Here is a 24053-nt window from a genome sequence, read left to right on the forward strand (position 1 = left end):
CTTGTCCCTGGTCCCCCCGGCCTCCCGGCCTGGCTGCAGTGGACTCGTTGGGAGGAGGCCCCCACGTGCCAGGTGGCTGGGCCTCGGTCAGACATGATGGCCTTGGCCCCAGGAGCCCCACTCACCTTTAGGTCCAGGTGTGCTATCCTGCAGTTGTGAAGGTATCGGACGGCTTCCAGAACCTCCCCCAGATACGCCCTGATCTTCCCTTCGGTGAGGTTTCCCCATCGCACCACACAGTCCAGGAGACGCCCCTGGTCAGCCCTGTGGAGGCAAGAATGTGGGCAACACTCATCACGGTGCTGGGTCACTTTAGAGGAAACAAAGAGCTTGTCGGTGCCCACTGTTAAAGTCCTACCAGTCTGGTGTTTCAGGAGCACAGCTCCACCTCCAGGCACGACTCTATCAATGAGAGGTTGATTTCTTGTCAACCTCGTTATGGATGCGAGTGGGGAACAAGGGCGCCCAGGCCTCAGAGGGAGCGGGGAGGGGAGCACGAGCTCCCGCCCAGGAGGCTCACACACGAGCCCGGCCTCTCGGATGCTGACGGGACGCAAGCCATCCGGCCACGGCGGGTGCTCTGCAGGTGCTCTGCAGGCATCTGCTGGAGGCTGCAACGAAGTGATACACCTCCCCAAGCCTTCGTTTTGTCATCTGTAAGATGGGCAACAGGAAGGCCACACGAGCTAATGTCAGTAAGGAGGCAGACCTCGAGGTGTGTGGAGAAAAACAGCCAGCACGACAGGCTGCCCCCCTGCACTCCCCCGCCCCCGTTCCCGCTGCGCTTTTCCTGGGTGCCTTTGAAAACAACACTCAGAGGTGAGCCATGACACTTAGTGACCTCTGCCCAGCCACCTTATAACACGGGCTGCCCCTGCTCTCACTCGTGACCTAGGATGGAGGACTGCCCTTCCCCCAGCTCGCTGTCCCCAGTTCTGGGACCCGTAATCCGAAACTGTGCCTTCCATCAAAATGCCCCCAGAGTTCCCATTTCCCTGAAGTGGGAGCAGGGATGCTGAGGGAACTACCTGCCAACCCGCACCTCTGGTTTCATGCTGCACTCAAAAGGCTTTCTACTATGGTGAATTACTTTGATATTTAAAAACCACGGATGGGGTGCCTGGGTGGCTCAGATGGTTAAGCGTCTGCCTTCGGCTCAGGTCATGATCCCAGGGTCCTGGGATCGAGTCCCGCATCGGGCTCCCTGCTCCTTGGGAGCCTGCTTCTCTCCCTTTGCCTCTCTCTCTCTCTCTCTCTGTCTCTCATGAATAAATAAATGAAATCTTAAAAAAAAAATAAAAATAAAAATAAAAACCATGGATGCAGTGCTGCCCATGGGCCAGGGACTAAAGGCTTACTGTCAATTCACTGAATCCTCACGCCAACCTTCCCAAGGTCATACAGCTCGCCAGGGAAGGCCAGACCTGCAGTGAGGTGGTCTGGCCCAGGCTCTCGGAGCATCTCACTCGCTCCCTGCTCTGTCTGCACAACAGACACTTAATGGAAAACCAGCCACTTGCCCAGTAACAAGGGGTAATCGAGGAGACCTTGGTAGTAATCTCTTAGGAAAATAAATCCTAGTAACAGTACGGTGAGACCAAACCATTCAGTTTTCCACTAAAAAGAAATGACAGCTGAACACACTTAAATTTTACGCCAGAAATGGAAGTCTTGTTGATTTTTGATGAGGACTTTAGGATAGTTCTCGTTAAAAAATCCCCAGATGAGCAGTAGCTGTTGGACACCCGGTATCTCCAGCCAGAATAGGATAGAATTTAAAAACAGCTAAATGCCAAGATATTTCAGAGAGGGTGGGCTTCCCAACCCTGGTATTGCTAAGGCTGGGGGACAGCGGAGTGTCTGCCGCGGGGCCGTCTGGGCTCTGTGGGATGATGAGCAGCATCCCTGGCCTCTACCCTCTAGATGCCAGTGGCACCCCCAACCCGAGCTGTAATGGCCAAAAAAGTCTCCAGACATGGCCATAATGTCCCCTGGGGGGGCAAAACTGTCAACTGAGGACCACTGCTCTTGGGTCACAGTTCTCACTCTCTCCTTAGATGACTGTGCCATTTGCCGGGGTGGGGCAGAGCTCACCGAACACCATGGGACCGGGGGCTCCTCTGGCTGTGGAGGCCCACCTGCTGCCCCAAGGATGTCCTCTAGGCGAGGTGCATCTCACTCTCCCATTCTGACCACCCTGTGGTGGGCCGGAGCTCTAGGGCGCAGGACTGCAAGCCTGAAGCAGCGGCCAGGAGCAAGATCTTAGGGGGCCCACTCAGCACCCACGAGGCTCCCTGGGCCCCCAGCAGCCATGCAGTGCCACCAGCAGGGGCAGGAGTCTTCAGAGGCCTGGCCCCTTGGGGACCCTGGGAACCAGGTGGCACCTCCAGGTTGGCTGAGACCCAGAGGGAACCCGGGTGGCACTGAGGTGTTTTGATGCTAGGCTCGTTGCTCCCTCATTTGGACAGCATGTGCTAAAGACTATACTTCTTTCTACCATTACTGGAAAGCTCTAGAACTGTGGTCTCTGACAGCAGGCGTGCGTGCACGCGCACGCGCGCGTGCACACACACACACACACACACACACACACACAAGTTGTATGGATCCCAAAATCCTGATTTCTGTCCTTCTTAGAGAACAAACAACAGTAAAATCACTTTAAGTTGAGGCTGAGGCTTACGAACTGGGGAGAGCAGTACGCACATTTCTAACACCAGGACATAGCTGGTGGGGGTCTCGAAGGTATCAAGGAGGCCAACAAGCAGCGGGTGCTGGAGGTTCTGCAGGATTCCAAGCTCACGGGTGACCTGGTCACGCTTCATCAACTTCTTGTTCACAAACTTAGTGGCCACTGCTCGTTTGGTTCCTTTCTGATCACATTTCTTAACGACAGAGAATCTGCCCCTGGAAAACAGGTCGAGAAGATCATTTTCAGAGGACTCTGAGTACGTCACGGAGAAAAGACTCTGTTAACCTAAATGGACTGGAGGCCTGTCTGCAGACCCTGCTCTCCCTGGCCACTCGTGGAGGAGCAGTGGCTCACAATGACCCGGGGAAGCCGGCCAGTCTCCGAGCCCCTCAGCCGTGGGATGTCTCTTCTCCCTCCTAGAGGCAGGCTCCATTTCCTCACCCTGCATCTGGGTAGGCCACGTGACCTCCTGACCTCTGGATGTGGCAGAAGTGACACCGTGGGACTTACCAGGCAGCCTCCACCTTTGCTCCTCACGGAAAACCTTCCTTACCACGTCAAGAAGCTTGAGCTGTACGTGGTGGCTCAGGCACCCCATGTGCCCCCTCCTTTTGGAAAGGGGCGTCTACTGCCATCACCATGCCTGTGGCTTGCCACTCGGGATGCATGTGTGGGGCTGGTCACCCATTGGTAACCCACGGCCTCTGAAGCAGTACCCGGTGAACCACACCCAGGAAGTGTCAGCGGCACTTTGACCTGACCTGGATGATAGGGTCTTGGACCTCAAGTCTGAGCCCACTACCAGATGATAGGGTGAGACCTGGGGAGCACCACAGGGACCATGAAGAATAGAGATAAATCTGTGGTGGGCTGAAATGGCCACACCACCTTGCTACTCCTCCCACAGAGAGATGCGGTCTATTTCTTCGGCCTTGAATCTGGCCTGGCTGGTACGGTCTCTGGCCCACGCAATGCACGGGAAGTGTGGTGGTGGATTTCTGAGGCTGGGCCTTAAGAGGCCTTGCATCTTCTGCTTTTGCTGTCTTGAAATGCTTCTGCCATCATGTGAGGAAGCCCAGTGTGAAAGTCCATGTGGAGAGAGGCCCAGTGTCCCAGCCAACTGAGCCCAGGAGAAACCAACAGAAGACCTGCCTGATCATTCCCACATTATCCGAAGTGACAGCAAGTGTGTGTCCAGTGCAGCAAGGGCTAAGTGAGGATACGTCACCCTGACACGTACCAGTATGTGAACAGGTACCTGGAGCCACACGGCCCGGTATGGCCACTGGACTGTAAAAGGATTGGACTGCTGCTGGTGGAGTTTCTTGGAAAGTTTTTTAAAAGGGACAAGCTCAGCTGTTGTGCCTTTGACCTCCTTCTTGCCACATGGGTCATGACCCCAGATGTGGGAGAGTGCTGTGTGGACAGGCAGCAGAGCCAAGTCAGAAGGAGCCTTCCTGGGGGCCTGAGGGCACTGCTGAGCCGCTGCCCTGGGCCTGGCTGCCCCTTCTGGAGAGAACCGGCCCCTCTCTCGGTTTGGGCAGGAGGACCCTGCCACTCCAACCTACATCTCCAATCCGAAGAACACATTCAGGCTTTCTCAACTGGAACTCCACAGGAGAATTAAGGTCCACAAAAAAGGGTCTGAGCAACACTCCTTTGACTTCTCCCAAGGATAGGACACAGCTAGGCTGGTCCAGAGGCACAGAAGAGGAGTTAAGTCATTACATCAATGGATGGCTTATGGCATCAGGCCTCAATTCTCTCTTGGAACCCAAGCTGAAAACATCCTCTTTACCCCCTCAATGTTTAATATCAAAAGGCAATTACACGTTACATTTCAAATATAATTCACATAACTTCCAATTGGTGGCAAAATTCACCACTAATCTTATCTACTCTTATGGAGAGTTATGTCATACGCTCGCTCTCGTGGAAGGGGCTCTGGGTTTTATATCATACCTGCCAAGTTCAGCCACTTCGCTGTAGAAGGAGTCAAAGTTGTCTTTCCAGGTCACCATGATCCCATCACTCCCTGGACCTGCAAGAAGAGCAGCATCTCCCCTGAGCTTGGTTTATGTGCGCTTCTTGGGGAAGAAGTCTATAGGCCTGCGCTGTCCAATACGGCAGCCACACGCGGCTACTGAGCATCTGAACTGTGGCTCACCGGACTGAAGATGTGCTGGAAGCGTAAAATACACACTGCAGGTTGGGACTCAGGATGAAAAGAGATGGATTTACGTGACAGAAATAAACACACACTTCCTTTCCCATTATTTCCCCACTCGCATCTCCAAGGTGGAGTCTTCTATCTCCCTAAGCTCCTTTAGCTTCTGTAACTGATTTATTATAAAGCAAAAATCACCCTGTATGGTTCCTATGATGTCTTCTACAAATGAGAACACTGGTGATTCTTCACGTTTAAATTCAAGATTCTCTTTCTTCATTGTGTCATGATCCAAGAATCAGATCATTTCCTTTCTCTGGTATAATTGGGTTAAAATACCCGGGATGAAGGTACATGGGATAAAAACGCTGACGATTCTGTTCATTGTCTACACACAGGGCGCTCCTGGACTCAACGCACCTTTTAGTTCAGGTTCTTATTTTTGTTCTTGGAAGCAGTTTCCTAGACCTGGTGCAGCTGAAGAATGCCTGGGAAATGCCAGCAGCCCTGTACTGCACAGCTGGCCTCCTGTGAAGCACGAGCTGCAAACCAACCGGTATGTGTTGCCTACTGAGCAATGGTCGATGCAACCAGAGGAGATTTAAAAGGGCCTAGGATATGGGTTCTGCCTCTGGGAGCTCACAGTCTGGCCGAGGACAGAAAACAAGGCCTTGCTGGGCCATGGAGAGAGCAAGGACTTCAGACGGGAGCAACGCGGGTCCCACCGTGGTTGCCCTGCGTTCCCAGGAGCGACACCATTAGGGTCTCAGTGAGGCACAGAGCCTGCATAGGCCTCAGCCACTCTCCTTCCTCTCCTCCCACAGCCTACGCGAGACCAACTTAGAGGAGATTCTCTCAGCCAAAATGTCAACCGAGCAATTGAATAAAAGAGAAGTCAGATACGAGAACGTGTTTTGAGCACTACGAGCATGGGACGTACCATGTTCCAAGCCAGAGGCCGGCACTGGATGCTCGGCTGCCCAGGGGCTGGGTCAGGGGCCTGCACTGTGCACCTCCCCGAAGACATGAGCGGGGCAGGAAGTCACCCGCCCCGGGACACGCTAGACACTGTGGTCTGCCGCTTGCAGCTCTCATTGGGAAGGCCCCACACTGACTTATTGCCAAATATTTCAGACTCTCCTGAGTGTGTATGTGCAGGCGCAGGGTCTCTCTGGACCTGAGAGTCCCAGAAGGTGCGTGCCCCCCTGCTCAGGGGTGCCACTTACCCAGCACCCTCAGACTGGCTGAAGACGAGGCCGAACCCATGTCGTTCACAGCGATGCACGTGTAGATGCCGTCATCTTCTGTGGTCACACCGACGATCTTCAGAGTGGCCTCTCCCAAGTCACTGCCGCACAGATAACAACTCATTGTGGGTCACAAAGGCACAGCTCCCCCAGCGACCACCCCTACCCTCTCTCCTTTGGGGTCACAGAAAATGACAGGAAGTACTGACAAGGAACTTCAAGTGGAATTTTAATTTTTATTGCACACCTCGGTATGAAACGCTCCCTGGTGACGTCAGGGTGCCGGGGGTAACCGAGGGGGTTGATTGTGTTGGTCACAGTGGACGGAGGTCACGCTCACTGCCAGCAAAACCCAGCCTCACCTGTAGGAGATGCTGTAGTGACCGTCGTTGTTCAAGGTGTTGTGTTCAGGGCCCTTCCAGGTGATCGAGGCCTTGGGGCGGCCACAAACTCGACATCTAAGAACAACGGTCTCCCCTGTCTCACACGTGACCTCACTCAAGGGAATGACGAATTCTGGGGGAACTGCAGGAGAAAGGAGTCAGGGACCCCTGTCACCCTTGGCTCCTTTCCCACACCCACCAATCCTAACAAGTATGAGACCTGAATTGCCGCCCATGCCCCAGCGCTCCAGAAAATCCACTCTCCAGGTTACGCGCCAGCGTTCTACAATGTGCCCCGTGGACCCTACACTCTGCAAAACCAGAGGAACAAGATAACAACTCACCGTCATATATGTAGTTGGGATTGAGAAGCTGAAACGGAAAAAACACATAGATGTTAACCGGAAACATGAACTATTTTGTGGTACGTTACTTTTATTCCCAGGCTACAGGTACCACTGAAAGATGAACAAGAATACAACTTGGGTCTCAAAACAGAGCACATTTTCATTGCCTTTAAATGTACTCAAAAAGCTTCATGCCATACAAATTTCAGTGAATTTTTGTCTTCCTACCCACAAACACAAAAGAGCCTCTTGAACTCAGAAATGCCCATTTTTTCTCATCCAATGGGCCGGGTTCTGCTGGTCCCTGGGCCCCTTCCTTCTGAAGAGCTGCCAGTGCCCTGACCGGAGCCCTTGCACTCCCTTTAGGGGAGATTTCCTTTCTCTGCAGGCAACTACTGCCCAGCTAGGTTTAGGGCAATCTGATCATGGGAATAAAGCTGACTGAAGCAACCCCCGAGGGAACGTGCCAAAGCTGGTGAACCTGTGTCTCCGGCCTCTAGTCCCTTCCCAGCGGTGTGGGGCGGGCCCTGGAGAAGTCTGTGCCACGGCTACTTCACACCGTGTACTTGGAGAATCTGGTCTCCGCTTCCCCAGCGCAGCCAGCAGCGTTCTTTGTAAGCTACCTGTGCACCTGGTCAGGAGGCGCATGCGCACCTGTGCCGGGAGCACGGTCCCCGTGAGCTCTCTAGGAAGCCCTGCAGGAGCTGCGCCCAAGGCAGCGGGAGGTGATGGGGAAGGCAGATGGCGGCAAGTGAGGCCAGGAGCCAGGCCCGCGACTCCTGGGCCACCACCCGGCCCGCAGCTGCCCCGGGAATGAATGCCGCAGGCTCCTGGAGACGCGCATACGCACCTTCACAGATACCTTGTTGCTGAGCCCCTCCCGCGACTTCCGATAACCGTTCTCTAACTTGCCTTCCCGCTTGCCGTCTTTATCTTTTTTCTCAGATTTTTTCCTTAAACGGAGTGCTGTGTGCCAAGATGTTGACTTCCTAGGGGTAAAATAACACGTTGGTAGTATCACAGCTTTCCAGTGTTCAGCAAGTGATTCCTGAAAGCCTTAAAGAAAGGATGAGTAGCCCACTTAAGGGATTTGGGGTGACTGAGGCTCCCTGAGCTCTGCTGAGGGAAACCCACCTGTGAGTCTCAACAACCAGAGGGGAAACCAAGAAGCTCTTCACTTTTGAGGATTAAAATACAAAAGTGCTGGTAATGGTCAATTTTTTATATTTTTTTATTATTATGTTAATCACCATACATTACATCATTAGTGTTTGATGTAGTGTTCCATGATTCATTGTTTGTGCATAAGGTAATGGTCAATTTTATGTATCAACTTAACTGGGCCGCTGGGTGCCCAGAAATGTGATCACACATGGTTCCGGGTGTTTCTGGATAAGATTAACATTTTAATTGGTAGAGTAAAACACACTGCCCTCCACAACGTGGGAGGCCCCCTCCAATCAACTGAAGGCCTTAGTAAAAAGATGGGCTTCCCTGAGCAAGGGGGAATTCTCTAGTAGAAGGGGTCCCCAGCACATTTGGACTTCCTAGTCTCCATAACTGTATGAGCCAATTCCTTTTATTACCTGCTTCCTCCGTGGCACACACACACACACACACACACACTCCTATTGTTTCTATTTCTTTGGAGAACCCTAATACGAGGCCTAAGAACACTCTTTGATAAAAATGAAGTACAAAATGGGAATCTTGAACATTGTACTAGAATAAAACAGTTCTGCATTTCAAGGAGGAACAGCACAAGGGGACTATCAAGGAGGAGAAGCTCTCTGTAGCCTGAACTCAAGCCCAGCTTCCCCGGGAGCTGCGAGCTCCAAGCCCAGAGGTGCAGGGTGGTGCTGGGATGCTGGCCAGCCTGTACTGCGAACCCAGCTGAGGGTCCTCCATGCTTGGAGAGAAGCATGACCACCGTCACTGCCTTTGGGTCCGCTGGTTTGGGCTGAGGCCTTTGGAGGCTTCAGAAATCACCAAGTCCTGCAATGCTTCCACTCCCAGAAACCACTGGGCTGATCTCTACCACAGCCAAACAGATCTTCAGGGAAGGGCAGAGTTTTAAACCAGCACCCAAATTCAGTTTTCTTGTCAAAAAAATGTTTAATACAGCAAAACTGGTCATTTCTTAACTGAATTAACCTTCTAGAATACGTGAGGCGTAATGGTAATGGCATCACACAGATGTTCACCTGCAGCTCACAGAATGAGCATCTACCAGATGCACCGTCGGCATAGCCGGCTAAGGAGTCAGAGGTCCTTGAGGAATCCTTACCCATGACCCGAGACCTTTGGAGATGATAATATTACTGTAAGTAACCTAGTGGCTTAAAAAAGCTGTCTGTTTGCACATGCAGGTTATTAAAAGAACCTGCCAGAACAAGTCTGAGAGATGAAGGGCCACCCCATCCTCACTTTGGGGCTCCACACCGTGCTCAGAGATGACTCGCACTGACAGGCAATGGCGTTGCTCTCTCTCGCTGGGCCTCTAGGCCCCGGGCCCCTTGGCTGGCCTGCCGGCTGGGCACTCACTTGAGAGTCCCATCGGGGTTCTCCATGATGACTGCACTGGTATGCCCCAGGACGAAGCCTGGAATCCAGCCCTCGGCTGCGGGGCACTGGTCAGTGGCGGCTCGGAACACCAGAAACATGTTCTGTTGATTGCTGGCCAGAATCTGAACGACCTCTCCTTGATAGACGTTTATCTCATCCTCCTTCACTGCCGTGTAATCGTGTGTCACCAACATGGTGGAGATGTTGCTACTGCTGCTACTTTCACTCTGGAGCGGGAGAGACGGAAAAAAGGCAGAGGGGAACTGAAACGAGATCTGATGTCATGAACTCGCTCACCGGCGTGCGGGCGCAGCGTGACGACCCAGAGCAGGGCTCACCAGACAGGCCCGGAGGCACCTGCCCTCCTCTGCCACTCTCTCTTTAGCTAACTTTGTGCTTTTTTTTTTTTTTTTTTGATAATTAAAAATCAGGATTTCTCTAGAAAGCAATGCAAGCAACAATCTAAATTCAGTCACCGCAATGATGACAGTTTGCTTTCAGGAGCTTGGTTACTGTTTTAACCCCATCTTCCTTGCACCCTCAGGGAACAGCTCAGTCCTCCTGTTGATGCCATGCTGCCTTGTATCTATGTCACTGTGACTATCATGCTCATTTAAAAAAGTATTATTAAATTAAAAGGCCACAAGAGAGTAAGTAGCTCTTCAGCTCACTGACACATTAGATCATGGAGCGGCCCCAAATCTGCCAAAGAAAATGTTCACGGAGAACACATATCCAAGGATCATGACAAGCTGCTGACATGCCTGATCGTTTTCACCTTTTTCCTTCTGAAAGAATGAGGAATACCTGAAAAGAAAACCAACTGCTGTTCTGCTCTCATGCATAGTTAGTCTGCCTCCTTTATGTGGCCCTTAGTGAGTGGCCCTGAACTTGCAGGACTCAACTATCCTGAAGGTGCACGGGAACACACAGACTATACAGCACTGCAGAGAGACTGTGGACACCGCTGGCCCCACAAGCCAATCTCCGGGAACAGCCCTTGGCGCGAGAAAACCTATTCTCCTCTGGAGTCCTAGCAGGACCCAGTCTCTGTTCACTGTGTGTCTCTAAGGTCCACCACAGTGACGGACACGTAGCGGACACTCAATACATAATCAGTGACTCCACGACGCAAGATTGCACGAGTAAAACAGAGATCGTTTCTTAAGGCCACCTACCTAGGCCCACAAGCTGAGTGGTGTCAGCTGCTGAGAAGAAACACAAATGGCAGTATTTGTCCCAAGCTGTCATTTACCAAGTGACCCTTTTGTTCCAGGGGAGAAGGAGGAAGCTGACCCCACTGTCGCCTCCTGAGCTACATCTTGCTCAATCCTATCAACAGGTGGGATGTGGGAAAGGGCGTCAGGCCCCCTGCTCCTGGTAGCTTGTTCTCAGAGGTCTCCACCAACGATGTCTAGACGCTCACGGATCCCCCGGACTCCGACGACACTTAGCCTCTGCTGGGCTCTCGGCTGCCCGGGGCAGGTCCCAGGTGGTACAGCTGCAACCGTCAGACAACCCTGCCCCATGCCTGTCAGCCCTGGGCTACTGAGCTTGTGTCGGGACACGCTGGAGCGGACGGGCCGGTTGCCGTTAACAAGCCAGTGTGCCGAGAATTCCGGGGTGCGGGGCTAGGACTCTCGACCCACAGTGGGTATTTAAATTAAACACAGCAGAGTGCCAAACTCCGGTTCTGTCTCAGCTGAGAGTCTGCTGCGGACTTACTGCCTCTTGTGGATCCCCCCATACTGTCCACGTCAGGCTACGTACGGCCTGTGCATATTCATTTATGCCACTTTATTCTTCTAGCATGTACTTTATTCTGACTTATATAGCAATACCCAATAGTTTTGAGATCACAAAGCCAAATCTGGTAGGAAATGCAAACAAAAAGCAACTTATGCAGCACAGCTGCTTTTGGCCAGAGCATCCCAAGCTCGTCTCATGATTTTGCCACAGAAATTGCTATGAGTATTTTCTGAACACTCCCTATGCACCAGGCTAAGTATCAGGCATTTAAAATCCATCTCACTTAGTGCTCGAAGCTGCCTTCCCGGCTGGCACAACCATCACCTCCTTACAGAAAGAGGGGTTGGGCACGCACACGGGCCACCTGGCCTCGGAGACTAAAGCAGGGTTGCACTTCTATTGCTGCCAGGTGGCAGGTGCAGACAGATTGTGCGTCCACATTTGGAGGCTGGTACAGTCACCATCTGGGTTGGTCCACATCCACATCCACTGCATTCCTGCTCTCAGCAGAACTTTCCAGAAGGTGCCCATGAAAGGAGGAAGAAGGGTCATGGGTTAGGCACAGCTGCTTGGCTGTGACTGCAGACAGCTCCGTGGAAGTAGTCAAGGAGGAAGGTGGCCACTGCTGACCCACCAGGAAGGTAAGATGGCCCAAATGGGTAGAAATGGGGCAGGGCGACAGTTCCTTTTAACCAGAGCACTTAAGAGTCCTAGAGGACACGTTCACATCCCCATTTAGGCCTCTAGTGATCTTCCCAGCCTTCCAGGGCATTTCTGTAAGGCACTCTGACTCATCTAAAACATTGGCAATTTCCCTTTCCAGGTTACCTACCACCTAAGAAAAAGTGAGAGGCAACTTTTGTTGCGGCCTCAAGCCGGAACATACAACACACGCGACTGTGCCTCTGTCTCAGGACATCCTGGGAGGGAGGTGGCGGCGGTTACGTGTGTGCGCTCCCGGGCGGCCCAGGGACCGGCACAGGCGCCTGCTTTGGAACAGCTGAGGTTGGTTCTGAAGCACAGACTCTGAGCGCTCCTCGTCTGCGTAAGGGGGGGGTGTCCAGGTGAGGATGAGCTCAGGAGCTGCTCCCGGGCCCAATTCCCTAATTCACAGGGGTCTCAGCTGTAAGGCCACACCCGCCTCCTGAGCATTCAACCAGATGTGGGCAGGCATGGCATCCCTGGAGCGCTCTGCGTCTTTTCCTCTGGCTGAAGTTGCTCACCTGCATTCCTAGCATTTCAGACCCAAGGGCGGGGGCAGGCTGCTCTGCAGGCCACTGTAAGGCACCCACAAAGAGGAGGACACTGGTCGCAGCCACTGCAGAGGACGCCTGCCCTGACCACTTATTTTTGCAAGTAAGAGTCAAAGGCAAATAAAGGTACCAAGACCCATTTCCTAATTTCTTCCTCAATTAAATATAAAGATCGAGTTTAACAAAAGACGTAACAAATAGGAAGAAAAGAGAAGGCCACATCAACTCAAACAAGGCATTAACAGAAGTCCAGAAAAAAGAAGAGAGACATGCAAAAGCCAGATTTGTTTTCATAAAGAGAGACACAGACCCTTTTAGGGAAATGTATTTAAAAATTTATAAAGCGATCAAACATACACTCGTTAGAACAGTTCTATTCCCTCACGCATGCCTTTAGGAAAAGTGTTAAAGGTCAGGCCATCTGCCGTGTGGGAGAACAGCTGGGTAGGATAGTGAGGAAGCCACAAAATGGGGGAGAAACCCACCCCAGCAACCTTTCTGCTTGAGGACACAACAGAGGTGACGGGCAAGAGGGCGAGGAAGCCCGAAGCGCCTGCAGCGCGCCCCCTGCTGGACAGAAGGCAGGATGCTCCCGGCCGCCGGCAGGAGCCCGGGCTCCACAGGCCCTACAGCAGTCTCTTCCAGAGTGAAACTTGGGGGGAAGCAAGTATTTCCACTGGAGAGATTCCTTTCCCCCCTTTTTGTCTGCTTAGTTTGCTGTGAGTTGCTGTTGGAAGTTTTCTTGAGGGATTTTTTTTTTTTTCCCCAGCAGATGAGTCAAAAATGCTGCAAAGATAATTTAAGGCATAAAAGAGCACAACCAAGCGATGAGCAAAAAGCTTAAAATGTACAGATTCCAACTTAAATAGGAGGCAAACAGCAGGGACACTGACCCCTCTAAAAAAACGTGTGTGAGGAAGGCAGGGGTAAAAAGGAAGTTCCAAGATACTCTGCAGGTCAGAGAGTGTAAAAGACGCACGGGCGCTGCATTCGGAAGGTTAACGATCTGGCTTCCCGGATTAAGGAGACACACACAAAGCAAGGAGCGAGTTAGTAGAGACGAGAGCAGCGCTGTCCCCGCGGCAGGAGGGGTTAGAAGGCGCCCGGTCCGCGGGCTCCGGGCCGGAGAGCTGACCACTGCAGGCGGCGCCGGCCGGCCGGAGGGCCAGGAGTTAGTAGGAGGGCGGCGGCCACGGGGAGGTTTAGAAGAGCTGGCGGGACAGAGGCAGTGGGGCAGGCGGGCGCAGGCTGCCGGGCGTTCTTACCCCGTTGCTCTGGGTGGACTGCACGGACTGCTCGCTGGCCGAGGAGCACGTGCTCATGCGGTCCGTGTCCTTGCCGGGGGCCGCGTGGCGCTGCGCCTGCCGCTGGAGGGAGTCACTGTCCCCCGGGAAGGTGAAGGAGCCCGGCCGGCTGGCGGGGGAGGCAGGGATGGAGCTCCAGAAGGAGCCCCCCTTCTGCAGGGGGCTGCTGGGGGGAAAGGGCTCCTTGCCGATTGGAGAAGGGAACGCGCTGGCCACAGGAGAGTTCAGAGGCGAGACGGCCCCGGGCCTGGGCTTTCCCAGGGGCAGAGAGCCCAGGCTGCTCCGCGAGCGGCTGTCCTCCGGGTTGGCCCGCGCCTCCTTGGCGTCCGCATCGCGGCCGGCGCCTGCTGCGGTACTCCCCGAGGACTTCCTGGGGCTCTCAATGACCTTCATCTTGGGGATGCGCTCCGCGTCTTGCTCGGGGCCTTCGGGCTCTCCCGGGGCGCGCCTGCCAGGCTGGCCGGGGCCGGCCTCCGGGGCGGGGCTGCTGCCGGGAAGGGGCGGTGCAGGGCCGGGAGCGGACATACCTGACATCTTGTCTGCCTCTGCCTGGCTCGAGGCTGCAGAGGAGACCAGCACGGGGGAGTGGTGTCTGACAGGCTGCGGGATCCGGGAGGGTCTGCTTCTGCTCGAGCTGGGGAGGCCGCTACAGCTGCCGGGGCCGCCGCTGGGGTTGCCGCCTCCGCTGCTGGGCGCGCCGCCCCCGCCGCTGCCCCCGCCGCCGCCGCCGCCGCCCCCGCTGTGGTTCCTCTGATACTCGATGGGTGATGTCAAGGCTGTAAACAAGGGAGACAGAGAGGAGGCCCTGTCAGGGAACCAAGAAAAAATAGCCTCACCAGGCAAAGGAGAAAGGCACAGGAAGGCATCAAAAGGACATCCTGTGCTCCCCCTCCCCAGTCAAGTGGAGGCTCATCCACGCCACTTCGAACCGTCACGACCCCGAAGCTCCCACCCACCCTGGAAGCAGCAGATTGACACCATCCATCAGTAGAGGAAAAGACAAAGGTCTTAAAAGCTACTCTTCTGTTGATGAACAGCTGACCCGGGGGTGTGCCTGTGTGAGTGGCTGGTGGTGGGGGGGGGGTGGGCAGAGAAGGCCGAGGAAGGACAAGAGCGCCTGAGGACGAGGGTGGCGCGGCCTTCACCGGCCTGCGAGCAGCAAGCAGAGCTTCTGCATCCCCGCTCAGGGGAAGAGGCTCACTGCCCGTGTGGGAGAATCCCAGACAGCAGAGGGCTCCCACCGAGTGGGAAAGCTCAGTCCAGCTGCCACAAAGGTCTTCTTTCAACCCCAGAGCAGTCAGGCAAAGAAGAACCTGGCTGGGAGTTAAAGAATCCCTTGGTTTCCCTGCAGGCTCGCAGGAAGGCAGTGTTGGGGACCAGCTCTGCTGTGCAGATTTGGCACAAGAGGCGAGGGAAGGTAAAGAGCTCCACAAAGACCCCGACGGGGTGTGTAGCTGTCCTATCTCTCGACTCCAACAATACAGTTTGTATGTAGTCATCTGCAAGAAACCGAGGGAAAAATGCCAAAGAAGATACAGGGAAATGGGATCACAACATTTTAAAGTGTTAAAACCTTTGAGAAATACAATTAGGCAGAACCCCTTCCTGCCTGGGAGACGTCAGGCAGGTGTGAACAAGCATTGTGGAGCCAAATGACATTTTACGAAGTCTGTCCTGGCCATGGCCTCTTACTGGAACAAGGGGCAAGAGGGAAGGGTGTCACATGCCCAGAGCTCCCATGCCATTCCTGATGGTGCTCAATCCTCTGGAATCGGTCCTTTGTGTAGACTGAGGGTGTCTAGTAAAGTTTCACAGCATGGTCTATTCAGGCCTCCAGTTTGGGAGGCAGTTCATTTCATTTTAAAGATGGTAAAGAGATTTCCCAACAGTTGCATGCTATGGATGGGCATTTAATGCATCACTTCAGCACAGGACCCTTAAAGAGGCCTGCACTGGCTCACTGTTATGGGAGCAAAACTTTTTTCTACATTCGCAAGGACTGTCCCCCCGCCCCTACTAGCCCCACGTATCCAATTCCAACAAAAGATGTAAAAAACGATCAGTCTTGCTTAACACCCGGGCAGCTGACCACCCCTTGGCCCCAAATGCCTTGCCCTTGATTTTTCACTGAATGCCTGTGTTCCTGGCTCTTGAGTGCCATGCGAGGTGTGAAGGTGCTTTTATGGTGACAAAGAAATGACAACATCCTATTGGACTGGGGCACAGACAGAGAATATGGACATGGAGAAAAGGACAAAGGGAAGACATTAAATGAGTTATCTAGCTTCTGGCTGAATTCTCGGAGCTCTTCAATGATGGCCAAGTTAGAAGCAGAGTCAAAGTTGGCCATCAACAAAGGGAAGCAGGCAGTTTTAGGTCATCCACATAATGAGTCAAAGGAGTTATCTAAACCGTAAAGTCAGTATGGTCACTCCCCTTGTGAAGAAGACATGGCCCCTAAGGTGCTTTGCAGCTCCCTGTCATCACTCATGTCACGGAAGCTGGGAAGGAAAGATATAAGCGTTTTCTGATGGAGGCAGGACTATGGATGAGCAACGCGAGTGAACGAGGATTTCAAAGGTGCACTGGAGAATGTCTACGGTATTTGTGGCCACTTCTGTCAGCTGCCTCGGTTTTTCTCAAGCATTCCCTTCCCAGGACAGGGCTCCAAGTCACAAGTGGTGGGAGAGAGCGTGTGGGACACGTGCCGGGGGCGACGGCCTGCTGGAAACCTTGACTCTTCCAGGAAGAATCTGTGGGACTTTAAGTAACTTACTGATCCACCCTGTGCCTCAGCTTCCTCATCTTTAAAATGGGCTAACAGTGGTCCTTGCCACCAGGGGTTGTTGTGAAAAGGAATTGAAGTAATACACAAGTGCTTACTAGGACAGAGCCTGAAACACAGTCTGTGCTAAATATGTCTCATCATTAATGAGCAGGATGCAACAGGAGAGAGAAGAGAAACAGAAACGTGTACCTCAGGCAAAACACACGCCCAGTAACAGAACATACATTACCATTTAAAAAATTGCGCTGGTTTTCTAAAATTTGGTTGATTTCATGGATCCATGTTTGCCGGACACTTGGACTGGATGAATGCAAAATGAAGGTCTCCACTACACCCCCCGTCCTCGATGTCAGAGCAAATTTACACGGATCATTTTCCACATTTTCCTCCAGGCAAAGGCAACTCACCTTAAAAAAATTAAAGCATTATTCACAACGGCCAAAAGGTGAAAGTAACCCAAGTGTCAGCTGATTAATGGATGGATAAAGAAAATGTGGTCTCTGGAATGAGTAATGGAGTATTACTCAGCCTTAGAAAGGAAAGATAGGCTGACATACGCCACAGCACGGATGAACCTCAAGGACGTAATGCTCAGTGAAATAAGACAGTCCCAAGAAGACAAATACTGTTATGATTTTCTTGTAGATGAAGTAAGTACCTTGAGTGGTCATATTCACAGAGCCAGAGAGTGGAATGGTGGGTGCCAGGGGCTGGTGGGAGGGGGGATGGGGAGTGGTTGTTTCCAGAGCACAAAATTTTGGTTTTGCAAGGTAAGGAGAGTTCCGGAGGTGGATGGGTGGTGATGGCTGCCCAACAATGTGAATGTACTTAAAGCTGCTGAGCTGCACATGGAAAAATGGTTGAGATAGTGAATTTATGTGTATTTTACGACAATAAAAACTAAAGCACATTTATTCCCACTGGTCAGGTGCAGTGTAAAGTTCATCCCACGTCAAAGTTGAAACAACCAGTTTTGAGCTGTAATTTTTACTGCTTTGGAAATCATTATCTTGAAGCTTTTCAATGGTTTTCTAAACTCAGGGACAAGGGGATTACCAGGAATTTAACTAATAATGTGACTATTAACTAGAAACATGGGCCTGGGAATTACCGGATTTCAGACTCCGTTATGATGAGCCAGTGTTTGTGTAACCCTCCCTTTCCTGCCCCAGGAATAAAAGGAGACTATTTAAAAAAACTTTACTATTCATAGGACATGTGTTATGAAGTTATATGTGATATCACACGTGGGATAGTTTTACAGAAGCAAGAACATCGAATTTCTAAGCTGCTGGAATGGAGTGGAGAAGTCTGTCAGGAGGCTTCTGGAAGAACGGGTAAGACATCCAGAGGATGGTGGGCGCAGTGACAACCTGGGGGCCTCCAACGGCCTGCGGGGGTGGGGAGGGCTGGAGGATGGCGGGAGAGAGGAGAGGCCTGCAGCTTCCCGGAGCCCAGCCTGAGTGCCTCCCTAGGTCCTGCTGCACCGAAGAGCCTCCCCCGGCCCAGAGCGGGAGGAAGGAGGAAGGCTGCTGCAGGTGGCCAACAGAAGCCTGACGGGGAGCAGGACGGTGCGGTGCCCCACCGTGTGCTGAGACCTTCGGGCTCAGAGGGCCTACGAGGGTTCCCGTCCCCGTCCCTGACAGGGAGCCTCGTAGCCCAGGGCAGGAGGCCCTAACACAGGGAAGCACACCTCCCTTCCGAGCTCAGGGCCTGCATGGCCGCAGAGGTGGGAGGAGCAGCGACGGAGAGGAGAGGTGGGCAAGCTGCATCTCCCAGGGACCTTCCGCTGGGACCTCAAGCCCCCTCCTCTGCTTTTTTCTATCTGGCCCCTGGTTTGTCCCATTTACAGGACTCAGGGCCATTTGCAATTATTTTGTCTGGTTACTTGCGTTTCTCTCCCATCAGAGAACAAGCCATTCGAGGGCACGGACTGCGTGTCTGGTCTACCCCCGGGGCCCCATGCCAAGCACCGAGCGCTCAGTGTGTCCACATTGAGTGGAGGAGAATAAGACAGCGGGAAAGCTTTCTGCTCTGGTCTGACGACAGTTATCCAAATCTGTGGCCCTTAAAGTTGTACGCGGTCCTAGGAAAGGGGGTACACAAAAACTAACAAAGACAAAACCTTCTCATCACGGTCACACAGAGATGTGTGCAAGCCACTTTTATATCAGCCACTTCAGAATGCAGGCAGTACAGGGATGGAGTGAACTTTTAAAAGTTCTAAAACATCTTAGGAAATTTTCTAAGTATTTAATAAACAAAGGATCAGGACATGTCATCGCTGAAAAGGAAACAGTTTATCCGCATGACGGGTACGTGCATTAGCACAGACACACCATTACCTTGATGCTGTTCTTAAACAGGAATCCTGGCATCGAGAAGCCCTTTTTTTTATCAAGTGGTTCACTGAAAATGACGATCTGCTCAAAAAGGAAAACCCGCCTCTCTTTACAGCGAGGCAGAAGTCCCGAGTCTTGGTCTGTGACCAAGAATGTGTCCTGCAAGAGCAGCTTGCCCTGGGCAACAATTTTACCCTAAAAGGGGGGGGGGGGGCAAAGGAAGAGGAGAGAACATTTCATTCTAAGTCAAAATATCTGTTTTGTTCTTTTATTTTTTCCTTGTTCCCACAGAATATGTTTTTCTTCTATTAATTTATAGAGCTTAAAAATTTCATTTATTGTAATGAGTTCTTAGCCCCAGATGGGATAACCATCTAGATAAAATTCTTGCCAAACTCTGTGTAAGTCTCTGGCCTCGGTTACAATCAAAGACAAAATGGGTTGAAAGCGTGTAGTTCACACTGGAGCAGGTTCTCGAGGCGCAGACCCTGGGCCCAGCTGCGGCGGGTGCCCTGGCAGGACCATTAGAAATGCACAGGGACCCGTGTTTTCAGAAGCCGTCCAGGAGAGTCTGTGTGTGCTTTCCTGAGAACCACAGCACCAAGAACTGTACACCCTAATTCTCTAGTAAAAGAGTAGGCGAGAAAAGCAAAAACGTGCCCCCTTTCCTTACTCAGTAGTTGAATTTGTACAAATTCTGAGTATCTTTAAGATACTAAGAGGATAACATGTAATATCAATAGTCCGGCAACTCATAGGACCGTTTGGCAGACAAACAATGAACACAGTGAGCCTGCAGTCAAGCTCCCAGGGACGGTGGACGGGCAGGGGCCCCCCGCTTTCCACCACCTGCCAGGGAAGGCAGCTCTGCCGCTACAGCAGCACAGGGCCCACGGGACAGAGTAGAGTCCCGCCTGTTTCTGCCGGCAGGCGCTGGGCTGTGAGCAGAGGGAGGGCCTCCAAAAGCAAATCAAATGCACCAAAAGAAGTTGAAAGAAAATACCAATCAGGTTCAAGAACAGAGGAGACAGAAAGTAGGCAAAAAGGACCAGCTTTCTACGTGTGGAGGTAAGTAATGGAAGGCCGAAGGGCAGGAGGGAAGCGGGAGGAGCGAGTTTCAAGAGCTGCGGCATTACATCAAATCCTTGCAGCCGCCCCACATTCATCATGTCGTTGCAGCGCTTGGGGACTATGCACATGACTTCCACGGCTCTCTGTCGGTGGGAGAGAAAGCAGAGCCGCTGGTCAGCTCCCCGGGAAAGCTGCCGCCCTCAGTTCACCGCTCCCCCCCCCCGCCTCCCCCCAGTTCCCCCCCCGGGGGGGGGCAGGCTGCTCAGGGGACACTGGAGACAGGGGTGGGGAGGATTAAGTGAGCAGCCCGGCAGCACGGGGCGGGCCCAGCAGGGGATGTAAGTACCTCTAATTCTGACGTATCCAGGCTAGCTTTTTTGGAATACTTGAGGAAGTCCTGCAAGGAGCACAGAGAGGACATGGTAAGGGTGACGACTACAACAGCAGCTAACCTTTTTGCTCATTCGTGACGTGTCCGGTGCCAGGCCAGGCATCTCGGCCGTATGTTCTCATTGCTTTCTCCCGGTAACACGATGGAAAGATATCCTTGGAAGGATTTCGGGCTACAGCAGAGCAAAGTCAACCAAATCTAAGCAGGTACCGGCTCGTCTTTTACCCCAAGACAGCTCTGGGCTCTGTGGATGCCCAGCTTCTAAGTTTTATATCCGAAGCACTCTCCACATATTTCGACATTCACTCTCATCATGGGACAACTGTGTGACTTTGCCTGTAATTGTGCTTAGGAATTTAAATCAATCAAGGGCTTCTGAGCTCTGAGATTTTAATTTCACGCAGGACCCCAGGAAGATGAGAAAACTGGCAAGGCTGAGAGAGCCGAGGAAAAACCATTAGCATTCAAAGATCTGTGATGGGGAAAAAAGTTCAAGTGACATTTTGATTCAGAACTTGATGTAAACGAAACATTGAGAAAAACAGTACAAGGCGCCTTATTAGATTTTAAGAAATTTACTCTGAAATATTTAAAATCAGAAATCAGAAGACCGCTTTAGGTTTTTTACAGGAAGATTGCCCTCCCCTGCCCAACCCTTCCTTCCCCTCACCTCTCCAGTCCTCTCACCAAACAAACTGCCGACCCCGAGTCTGCACCCAGCAAACCCTCACCTTCAGGAGCAGCTGGTACTTCATGATCCTCTGCACTGGTTTGATTAACAGATCTGTGAGCTGCAGCCTGTGGCCCAGACGCTGCTTTAAGTCCTGCGGTTTTAAGGGAGAAAAGAAAGATCTGTAAGTGCTGCCTTTCAGAGGACAATTGCTGAGCCCTGTGCCAGTCAGAAATGCCAAGCAGCCGGCACGGAAGGTGGGAGAGGCGTGGGGTGGGGCAAGGGGCCTCGCTGCACAAACACCAGGGCTCCGCCATTTCTCAGAACAGCCTCTTCTGACCTTTCAGCGTGCTTTTCAAAACAGCCTTTTCTTTTGCTTGTTTAAAGACCTTCTTTCACTTGCTTTCTTTTATTCATATAAACACATGCTTTATTTTTAGGCTGAGAGTTTAGATCATGAGTTGTTCTGAATCTGTAAAGAGCCTTAAGTTCAAAACTGCTTTAAAAACCCCTTATTTTAACAATGACCCCAGTCTTCTGAAGGTTAACAGATACACAATCATAGACTGAATTCATACTCATTTCTCTGGTTTATAGGAAAGGATTGCTTAGCTCCTGGGAAACATGATATTTTAGGTTTTGGACCGTAACAAAAGATTCAGAAATACTTTGTTTCTTTCTTGGGTCTTACCTCAAAAAAGGTATCAATGTATTCTGAGACAATGTGCTCAGACTTTGGTTTATTTTGACAATAAACTATATACATGTGCAACCTTCTCTCCTAGGAATGAAAAAGGCAAACAGAGGGGTTAAAACAATCGGAAGTTCAATTAGAATATAAGAGCACATACACATTTCAGCACATTCATAAAAGAAATTTTCTTCAAACAAAACTGGTTTAGGCCCATGGGAGCACATTCCATTTGCATGACTAAGTCAGCATTCTGCTTTGTGGCTCCGAAGGCAGTCTTTCCCCCTTGACCCCTCAGGTATTTCAAACCCCTCACTTCACCTGGCAAATACAGGGGCAACGAGAGGACACGGTTCTTCACGTTGAACAGAGAATTACTGCCACCCCTCCAAATGGCCCAGTGCTCTAGGAAGCCTTGCTGGCTTTAGCAGGGAAGAAAAAGCTCTTTGACTGCAGGTGCTGAGGGCAGGGGAAAACGTACCTAGTGAGCCATCCCTTCATCCGGTGATCCCCTAAGTGTGGTGTACCCACCCCTGGGGGTCCTTGTGGCCTTCCAGGGGATCCAGTGGGTCAGAACTATTTTCAGACTAATGCTAAGAAATAATTTGCCCCTTTCTTTGTGCTACCATCTCAGGGATGTGCAAAACCAGCTGGTACCTTGGCAAATATTCACCCCTGCACATTTGCAGAAGACTGCCAGTTTCACCTCAGAATGTTCTGGATGCAGTCATAAAAATCCATTTTATGAAAACTCAGCCACGGAGTGTACGTCTTTTTAACATTCTTGTGACAAAACAGAGGTCCTCATAACACTTCTGTGGCATACGACAGTTGTCTCAAGCAGGCGCACTTGTGACACTGAGCTGTGGGCCAAATTGCTGGGTTGTGTGGGCTGCCATTTTTACTTGAAAGAAGGATGGACACAAACTACATTTATACTTGGGTATCTGACAAACATCTTCTTGAACATGAACAAAAAGTCTGTCGTTTCAAGGCAAACTGGCAGTATCTGTTGATAATGAAACTCTGAGCTCTCAAGTTAAAGATCAGAATTTTGGAAAACAAGGTATCTGCCACTGTGAAATTGACAATACCTAAACACTGGCCTAAAGAGAGGGCTGGCCATATTAACAAATCCGACTTTTTGATAATGTGTAACAAAATGTCTCAGCATCTGGAAGATCTGTCTAAACTGGGGAATCAGTTATTTTCCAACTGACCAAGCACTATTTCACAAGCTGGTGCAGGGGTGGACGCCTGCAGGTGCGAGGTGCCTTAATGCTTCCAGTCAAACAGTAAGGCACAAGTCCACTGTAGAGCTTTCCAGATTCCATGTGGCAGCTAACCTTTAAGATAGTGTCACATGGTCAAGTTCTGGTGTGGTATCTCAGAAAGCTACCCATAATTACCTGAAAAGAGTATTAAAATACTTGTTCTTTTCCAACTCTCTACCTATATGAGGATGGATTTTTTTTTTCATATATTTTAACCAAAAAACCATTCCACAACAGAATGATTGCAGAAGCCGATATAAAAATCCATATGTGTTCCATTAAGGCAGACATTAAAAGAGATTTGCCAAAATGCAGAAACTCTTATCACTAGTTTTTTTTTTTTTTAATGCAGGAATTTTCCCTAAAAAACCCATTAATGTTAACACACTTATTTCAGATACGCACATGTATTTGGCTACGACGTTAAACCTACTGCATGTTTAGGTACATCACCATCTTCACTGAACTGTCTGCCCACAGACATCCCCAAATGTTCCTGCTTCAAGTTTGCCTCTGGTCCCCCTTCTGACCACTCTGTACCGTGCTGAGCTCCACAGCTGGGGGGGCTAGGTGACCGGGAAAGCCGATCATTCATGTGCAAGAGTGTGGTTTAATTCCAGTTTGCTGACACTGCACGGTTTGGTTTGATTCTTAACATAAGCACTTGTATAAACAACCAGTGAGTTCTCCTTTAATCTGAAAAACCAGTCACTAAACATGATAATATCAGAACAGAATATAAATAATGTTACTGTACTGACATGTTTAACAAAAAGGGATCCTAGTTTTTCCGGATCTTCAAGGCACTTCTCCAACTCTCCTAAAAAAAAGCTGAAACGAGAAGAGAAATGTTAGAGCCGTTTCCAATTTGGCCTTCTGATTTTTGTCAAAATAGTCTGCTGTGACATGAGCAATTGGAAAGTGTCAAGTATATACTTAAGAAATACAATGTTCACAGAAAACATTTTGTTAGGACAGGAACCAAGAGAGATACACAGGTGAAAAAGACAAGGCAGAATGAGACCATCCCTTGACTGGCGACCTTTCCTTCTCTTGGACAATCAACATTTTTGTCTCATTTTTCTTAAGGACACAAGCAGTAACATATGACGACTGAAT

General features: G+C 51.2%; 1 protein-coding gene across 6 annotated transcripts in view; it reads right to left on the bottom strand.

Moving 5' to 3' along the window:
* The window catches only part of TRIO (trio Rho guanine nucleotide exchange factor), a 222609-nt gene that overhangs the window by 2805 nt on the left and 195751 nt on the right, over positions 1-24053 (bottom strand). For 2 of the 6 annotated variants that reach the window (XM_027606767.2, XM_027606766.2), the window contains 16 exons: positions 23696-23765; positions 21661-21750; positions 21031-21123; positions 20255-20305; positions 19974-20051; positions 18841-19032; positions 16725-16902; positions 13669-14483; positions 9381-9628; positions 7687-7825; positions 6834-6861; positions 6469-6631; positions 6086-6207; positions 4655-4733; positions 2707-2907; positions 126-264 (listed from right to left, as the gene is read on the bottom strand). In XM_027606767.2, coding sequence (XP_027462568.2) covers positions 126-264; positions 2707-2907; positions 4655-4733; positions 6086-6207; positions 6469-6631; positions 6834-6861; positions 7687-7825; positions 9381-9628; positions 13669-14483; positions 16725-16902; positions 18841-19032; positions 19974-20051; positions 20255-20305; positions 21031-21123; positions 21661-21750; positions 23696-23765 — 2686 coding nt within the window. The other 4 variants (XM_027606769.2, XM_027606770.2, XM_027606772.2 and 1 more) reach the window with 4 other exon arrangements.

Source organism: Zalophus californianus, chromosome 5 (assembly GCF_009762305.2).
Source record: "Zalophus californianus isolate mZalCal1 chromosome 5, mZalCal1.pri.v2, whole genome shotgun sequence".
NCBI classification, from domain to species: domain Eukaryota; kingdom Metazoa; phylum Chordata; class Mammalia; order Carnivora; family Otariidae; genus Zalophus; species Zalophus californianus.